Consider the following 8,873-nt stretch of genomic DNA (forward strand, 5'->3'; position numbering starts at 1 on the left):
TATGGATCCATTTTCATGTTAATATAATATTTTTAGAAGATTGATAGAAATAAATGAAAAACCAGTAAGGAAGGTAGTAAAGTCGGACGGGGTCGACTATATGCTGCCCTTCACCACTATGGCTGTATTAAACAGGGCTATTAACATAAATTTGGACGAAAAAAAAAATATGTGATATTTATCTAAATGTGAATCTACCTTGATCTATCCATAAAGTATGTCAATCGACTTCAAACAAATATAAATAGGTCATCCGTGGGTTATGTCTGTACTTCTAGAAAACGCAAATACGTAATTCTACGCTCAATTTTGTACGTTGAACAAAATTTGATGTCAATCTGATGCCCAATTTACTTGAAATCGGGGGAAAATATATATGGAAGCTCTATCCAAATATTAAGCGATTTAACACAAATTTGTCACAGGTTAGGTTATACTAATTTCAGAACGTTTTGTTCCTATTGGTTCCTTAGTACGTCAATTACTTAAAATCAATCTATAATAAAAGAGAAGTGTATCTAAATCTGGACCGATTTTCACGAAACTTGGCTGACACCATTCTAGGCTCAATTCAGTACGTTATGCCAAATTTCGTACAAATCGAAGGATATATAGGGACTTTGGGGCACCATTTACATGAAATCTGACGAAAGTATATATGGGATCTATATCTAAATCTGGACCGATTTTCACGAAACTTGGCAGACATCATTCTAGACCTAAATGATTAGGCTGTACCAAATTTCGTGCAAATCGAAAGATATATAGCGATTTTGGTGCACCATTTACATGAAATCGGACGAAACAATATATGGGAGCTATATCTAAATCTGGACCGATTTTTACAAAACTTGGCAGACATCATTCTAGACCTAAATGATTAGGCTGTACCAAATTTCGTGCAAATCGAACGATATATAGCGACTTTGGTGCACCATTTACATGAAATCGGACAAAACTCTATATGGGAGCTATATCTAAATCTGGACCGATTTTCACGAAACTTGGCAGACATCATTCTAGACCTAAATGATTAGGCTGTACCAAATTTCGTGCAAATCGAAAGATATATAGGGACCGTATACATTAAATCGATTAAATATATATATGGGAGCTATATCTAAATCTGAACCGATTTTTCCCAATTTCAATAGGGTTCATCCTTGGGCCGAATAAGTGACCTACGCCAAATTTCATCTAATTCGGATCATAAATGCGACCTGTACTTTGTTTGCAATTTAACATGCACAGACAGACGGACGGACATGCATAAATCGACTTTGAAAGTGATTCTATGCATATTCTCAAAAGGAACCATGTGTCTATCTCGTTTCCTTTCGCCTGTTACAAACATATGCATAAAGACATAATACCCTGTACCACAGTGTGGTGAAGGGTATAAAAAGGTAAGGGAATGACTAAGTACAGCCAATTCGGTACGAAAATGCGACTATAACCTTAAATGGGAGAGACGTTTGTATGGGTCCTGTGTCAACGTATGGATCTGTAATGATTATTTCCTTCGCAAGTGTATGCCAGCATCCAAAAACCCGCAAGCCATATTAAAGCCTTTTTCTGTTGAAAAATGCTGCTACCGAATGGATGCTATGTCAAAACATGGACTTTTATTGCTACTAGTCTGCATAGATGAATGTCAGCAATTAAAAAAATTTATTTTTATGAAGAATATCCTTTCTTCTTTATAGGTTCCGAGGTATTGGGAAGGGAATAACAAATTTAATATTCTCTCCATACCTATGGAGGAGTGTATAGTAATAATCATACCTGAGTATATAATAAATATAATTAATTAACATACAATCATTAAACGTTCTAGGCATTTGTGTAAATATTCAAAGCATTGGGATAGGTCATTTAAATAGGTGCTAATGATTGTGGAGAGCAACAGAAATTATGATGAAATGCTGCTCAAACAAACTGATCAATTAATTGTATTGTGGGACTGACTACATATTTATCACTCAAAGCGAAAGAAGATCATTAAGAAACGGAAGGCGAATACGAAATTCAAATGGAATCGGAATAACACAATAAAGAACACATACAATACTATTTTATACATTGGCGTATAAAAACTCTGTGATTATTACGATACGACACAGTCTAACATTTGACGTTCAAACAAACAAATCACCTTTGCAAAATGGTAAGGCTAGATTTATAGAGACCGTTTAAGAATTAATAAAATAAAAATAAAATTTCATATTTCCTCAACAGAAATTCCTTATTGTCGCCTTGGCTTTTGTGGCTTGTGCCTATGCTGATGTTTCTGAGTTGGGTTACAACTATCAACAACCTGCTCCCGCTCCAGTGCAACCTGAAAAGACTTATATTCCTCCAGCACCAGTAGTACCTGAACCAGCTCCAGTTGCCCCTGTTAACACTTATATTCCACCAGCACCTGTTGCCCCTGAACCAGCAACAAATACTTACATTCCCCCTGCACCCGTTGCCCCTGTTGAAGAAATTGAACAAACTCCCGTTGATGGTTATCGTTACAAAACTGTTCGCCGTGTTGTCTACAGACACCGTGCCTAAATATCAGATTTGGAAAGATGTTATTTAGTTGATTCGTTAATATTATAATTTGTAATAAAAGTATTAAAACATATGATTTGGTTTTGATTGGAGTTTGAGAAAAATATGCTATATATTGGACCATACACATACCTATGCCGACAAACCGACTTAGAAACAAGTGCAGACATCATTATGCCATTCGCCATAAGGTGGAGGGTGTGTTAAATTTATCATAAATGCGACCTGTACATTTTTCACAAGAATACATGTACATATGGGCGGATGGATGAACATGCATAAAAGAAAGCCAGCAAGGAAAGTAGTAAAGTCGGACTGTGTCGACTATATGATATCCTTCACCACTTTCGGTATATTCTACATATGTCTCCTAACAGACTCCTCTTTTCCGAAAGAACATTGACATGCAATTTAACAAATATGCGATCTTTCTGAAAAAATTTTAGAGATGTTTGCGTACAATGGGACAAATTTATATAAATCGATTTAGAGCAAACAACCAAATTTAGCACACGATTTTTACGAAACTTAGCAGATATCATTCTAGACTCACTTCAGTACGCTTTGCCAAATTTCGCACAAATCGAAAAATATTAGGTTGGTGCGTATGAAATATCGGGTTCTCTTTACATGCTTACAGTTGTCACCCTGTTTACTTTATACTTTAGTCTTTGGCATAACCTTTTTCATAGTCGTATTATCCATTTGCCAGAAGACCTTCGAGAAAATCTATTTTGCTGAAATATAGGTTTTCTAGAAGGTCTTCACTTTAGTTTATTGTCGATATGACTTCTGCCGACATTCGCGTTATTTCCTGATATGAGTACAAACTTGGTAATAGTGCTGCAAAAGCTGCACGCAACATAAACCAAGCGCTTGGAAAGAATACGGTTAACGATCAGAAAGTGCAGCTTTGGTTCGAAAAATTTCTGAATGGCGATTTTTCACTGCAAAATGAGCCGCGTCGAAGTCCCAAAACGTCTGTGACGAATGATGACCTGAAGGCTCTAGTGGAAGCGGATCCAGCCGTATCCACGAGGGAACTTGCTATCAGGATCAAAGCTGACCATACAACGATATTGAGACACCCTTCTGAAATTGGTAAGGTTAAGAGGATGGACAAGTGGGTAACGCTCGCACTGACGTATACATTATACTTTGCTCTTATTGCTTTCAATTATTTATTGATTTCCAATATACAATTTCGACTACTTCAATTTTTTCTCACAATATATGTAAATCAAATGGTCACGTGAATCATTACGCACCACTTTTACTTTAGATAATACATATCACCCTTTTGCATATTATGTAGCATAGTAGCAATGATAAACCTGTAACTAATTTATTCCGATTGAAGAATATTAAATATTCAACAACTAGTATTCCAAGATGTAGTAATTTTTGCCTCCGAACATTTGTCAACAAAATTCACATTGAAACCGGAAATAAATCTGTAAAACTAAATAAAAATTAATTAAGCATATTCAAATGTAGACAAATATAAAAACTAGTTGACCCTTCGAACCTGGTTGGAAAACCAACAACGATAACATTAATCAAACAAGATTAATTAAAAATTTTGTGGTCAATAGTACATCTTGTTTTTCGACTCCATTTTTTGGTGGGAATGCCGCTGTAAAATTCATGTTGTCTTGACGTATTATTCTTCGCAGAAAATACAACAATACAAACAATTTTCGAAAAATTAATGAAGCGTCTCAAAGTTTGTAGCCAAATTGTAAAACAACAATTTTAACATAGAAATAAAACCAAATCAGTTTTAGGGTCAAAACGAGCGTACGGAGCGTATTTGACTATAAATACTAAGCGAGTGATTCGGTTAAGGCACAGTCTTGTATTTGACGTTTTCAACGAATATACAAAAAAATCAACCAAACAAAATGGTAAATACAATAACAATAGCAAAAAAAGAAAAGGACTTTTAATTCCCCCAATTAAGGATAACCGCAGAATAATTGGAACACGATAAATTTAAATTAAGCCTATTAACTAACTAATAATAACTATTCTCGTTTTTTTCTAAATTTCCAGAAATTCTTCATTGTTGCCTTGGCTTTTGTGGCTTGCGCCTATGCTGATGTGTCGGAATTGGGCTACAGCTATAATCATCCCGTTGAACACCATCATCAACATGTTCACCATGAACAACATGTCCATCACGAACAACAACACCATGTCCATCATGTACAACAACCACAACACCATGTCCACCATGAACATCATGTACAACAACAACAAGTCGTTACTCAAGTTCAACCAGAAAGATCATACATTCCTCCAGTAGCTCCTCAACAAGTTCCAGTTGCCCCTGTTACCACTTATGTTCCACCCGCACCTGTTGCCCCTGCCCCAGCCCCAGTTACCACTTATGTGCCACCCGCACCTGTTGCCCCTGCCCCAGCTCCAGTTGCCCCCGTTAACACCTATATCCCACCAGCACCTGCCCCAGCTCCAGTTGCTCCCGTCACCACCTATGTCCCACCAGCACCCGTTGCTCCCGTCCAAGAACCAGTCAACACCTATATCCCACCAGTACAAGTTGCACCCCAAGTTAACCCAATTGAAGAAATCGAACAAACCCCTGTTGATGGTTATCGCTACAAGACTGCCCGTCGTGTTGTCTACAGACACCGTTTTTAAATCACTGCTATCGCAATGAAATGCTGTGTATCGTTTTGTTAATTTGTTTTTAAATAAAAAATTTATAAAAATATTAAATTACCAAATTTAATTTTTTTTTTTTGCAAAAATATGGTGACCCACAAACAAAATATCGTCACACCAAAATTAATCGAAGTGATTTCTTAAATTGGAGTAATGATTTTAGGAGCATTAATGTTCAAAGGCGAGTAGGAGTACTCTTGTGAGACTCTCCCTTCTTAAATTCCATCCATTACTCGTAGGATCACCAGGTCTCTAGTATTTATATAATCCAGAAGGTCCTGCCATGGGATGAATTAGCATCACTTACAATTTATACTTCTTTATATGTTTCCTTTGCTTTCCTCACAAATGACAAATCACACTGCAGATAACCTGATGCCAGGACAATTATCCTAGTGATGTTAATGTTCAGTAAAGTTGTTAATGTTCCGATGTTAGCTTCACTGGGCAGATGAGCAAGCGTATGGTTTTTTGACATATTATATAAGCTCTAAGCCAAAAATCCGGGTTTAGATTAATTTTTGCCGTTTAATCCAGATACATTTTTTTAAAAAAAGTCTACGGTTCTTCGATTAACCTCTTATGTCCCTTCGATGGAGGTTTAGTTGGATGGCCTCTGTCAATAAATTTATTGTTAGGAGGAAGATGGCGGACTCCTAAGAATACTACTTATTGGAGCGGAATTGATTGATCTCATCGAAATAAGTCTCCTTCAGAGTGAGATGGCAACAATGGCTCTGATGGAAAATCAATTCCGCCCCCATAAATAGTATTCTTAAGATTCCGCCATCTCTCTCCTTGACTGATTTTCTTTTTGATCTTTTATCCCTTGCAGATTTTATGTGGCTTCCTCCATTCCGATTCTTGCTGAAAAGGACATCGTTGGACACGTAATACCCTTGATCTTCCCATTGAAAATTTGTTCGAGCCTACCACAGGAAAAGCCTCATCTACATTCTCCTCCCCATAGAAGATCCCACACTGTTTTGTTCTTTAGACCGAAGACTTCGAGCGTGCGTTCTGTTGTAAACTCGATGCCCCAATATCTGATGAAGACATCTGGCCTTTGTAGTATCCCTATTAGAGGTTGGTCGTTCATAAATGAACTGATTCAAAAGAATTATTCCGCTAAAGGAACAAGCGGTTCTAGGTCAGGTTCTTTCGTTCATCTATTTTCCTTTCTCTCGCTCACCTAGTTCCTTTCAATCCAATCGTTCATTTAGATTTTCACGTTCGTTAATCTACAAAAACGTAATTCTTTTTGCGGAGCGAACAACTTCAGGAAGGAGATTGTCCCTACCTCCATTACTTTTCTTGCTGTGTATTTCATCTTCGTAGTTTCTTGTGGCTTTGTGGCATTGGCAAGACTTGCAATTGAATAGTTGTCCAAGACATATAAGGAAAGTCCGTTCTTCGCTCTCCTGCCTGTTGCGAACTTCTTCACTACCAGTGTATGTTCTGCAGAATTATTAGAGGTGGATCGTTCATAAATAAACTAGTTCAAAATAATTATTCCGCAAAAGATGCGATCGCTACTTGGTCAGGTTCTTTCGTTCATCTAGTTCCCTCAGACCCAGTCGTTATTTTTTTCTCTCGTTCACCTAGTTCCTTTCGATCCAATCGTTCATTTAGAACTTCTCATTCATTGTTATAATTATATGTGGTGTAGCAATGAACGATTGAACTAGAATTTACTAAGTGTATTTTTCTGCAGAACTAATACTTCGAGTTTTCGTTCTATTGTGAAATCACTGCACCCAACATCTTACCAAGACAGTTGACTTTTGTAGTTTAAGATTACTCTTTTCCCAGTTGGGTAGTTCAGAAACGAACTAGTTCAAAAGAACCATTTCGCCAACGGAACGATCGGAACTAGATCAGATTCATTGGTTCATCTTGTTCCTTTTGACCCAATCGTTAATTTTTTCTCTCTTTCACCTAGATTCGTCTGATTTAATCGTTCACCTAGATCTTCTCCAAATCTAAGTTATATTGTATCGTGTAAGGTGAAAATACTGGCCACTCTTTCATATTCCTTTTGATCCATATGTTCGGGCAGATCATCCCATTCAGCGATCGAATTATGTGAATTATTTAAAAGAAAAAATGAATGGCCTTGATCTTTCTCTTTAGCAGAGCTGCATAGCAGAGCTCGTGGCCACAGTGTCTCCTGGCTACTTTCCTGGTCTTTCGGTGCAGCACTCGTTTTATGGATACTAAATGCTGGCCTTTTTCGATGGCTCCTCATGACAGTCTTCTTTGACTTTGGGTTATCTCTGTCTTTTCTTTATATCCGCCGTCTGCTACTTGCTTTTGCTTCTCTTATCAGCCCCTTCGCTCACCCGGTTAAGACAGTTATGTTGGTGTTACTCTCGTGTTGAGACATGGAATTTGAGTCCCCGCTTGATTGCTACGTGTTTGTAGCCACACCATTGACTGCATATGACTCGTAGGAAGATCAACGACTCCCACCGGTATTGAGTTATTTTTGATCCGTGGGTGGTCCGTTAAGCCTCGCTTTATTCATCTTTTTTGGGAGTTTAATGCTAGGGCATGGCACTGATGGCACTCCGTCTTCAGTAATGACGCAGGCCAGAAAAAGGGGATACTGCCACAGCTAACCGGACATATCGTTTCTCCGGGCCTGTCGAATGACATAAATTAGCATCGCATCCATCAGCAGAGCTTCCAATATCATACAATCTTATTGCTGCATATTTTTTAACCATGGAAAATCCAATTGACAAGAGTTCAGAGATTTGACAAAACCCCGATTCATGCAACCGCCCATTCCTTCCGATGTTTGGGTAGCAGATAGGAATTTCAGAGACCTACATAGGAATTTCAGAGACCTGCATATTTCTTAACCATGGAAAAGCCAATTGACAAGAGTTCAGAGATTTGACAAAACCCCGATTCATGCAACCGCCCATTCCTTCCGATGTTTGGGTATCAGATAAGAATTTCAGAGACCTACACACCTGCAGCTGCCCGCTGTATACGAGACGGATCGAATGCCAGATTTAAGACTAAACTTTCCAATAGATTTAGCGGTATTTGCAAAAGACAGTCATGAGCTTAGTCGTGTAAGCACTTAGCGGGCCAGCATAGGCGGAAAAAATGGCTAAAACATAAAATAAGTGTTGCAACATCGCAATCGGATCGAGAAATCGGTACCGCTCTAGAACGCTGGAAGGAAGCATGATCGGAAATCGGTACCACTCTCAAAGTCAATAATGAAGTATGATCGGACTTTTCTTCGCATTTGTCGACGTAGAGGTGGCAGATTCTTTATTTCAGACACCCTTAACGAACTCGGCATTTGTGTTACAAAATTCGCATGTGTATTTTCCAAATAATTTTGATATAAATGCTAAGTACAATACGACAAAAATATTAAAAATTATTACGGGAACAGACTAAATGTTGAAAACTTTGACGAATTTTTAATACCAGTTGATATAAATCCACAAATTCCATAACCTTACTGGGCATATTTTAGGTTCCCCAATTACATCTCATCTGCGTCGCTTTCCTACCATTACTGTATATTAAATTTGAAAAAAAAATGTTTTTAAATGTAACACTGAACTAAGTAAATAATTTCACTTTTCTTCCTATTTTCC

General features: G+C 37.7%; 1 protein-coding gene and 1 pseudogene across 1 annotated transcript; both read left to right on the forward strand.

Moving 5' to 3' along the window:
- The first annotated feature begins 2,238 nt into the window (after positions 1 to 2,238).
- Positions 2,239 to 2,607, forward strand: LOC133330784 (uncharacterized; annotated as a pseudogene).
- A 1,067-nt stretch (positions 2,608 to 3,674) lies between these two features.
- On the forward strand, positions 3,675 to 5,223 carry LOC133330783 (uncharacterized). Its single transcript, XM_061539191.1, has 3 exons — positions 3,675 to 3,686; positions 4,615 to 4,691; positions 4,926 to 5,223. Exons 1-3 carry the CDS (start codon positions 3,675 to 3,677, stop codon positions 5,221 to 5,223), a joined length of 387 nt encoding a protein of 128 aa, XP_061395175.1.
- Positions 5,224 to 8,873: the final 3,650 nt, after the last annotated feature.

The sequence above is a fragment of the Musca vetustissima genome, unplaced genomic scaffold, assembly GCF_032173495.1.
Source record: "Musca vetustissima isolate MV318-11 ecotype Yass unplaced genomic scaffold, APGP_CSIRO_Mvet_v1 utg16219, whole genome shotgun sequence".
NCBI classification, from domain to species: Eukaryota; Metazoa; Arthropoda; class Insecta; order Diptera; family Muscidae; genus Musca; species Musca vetustissima.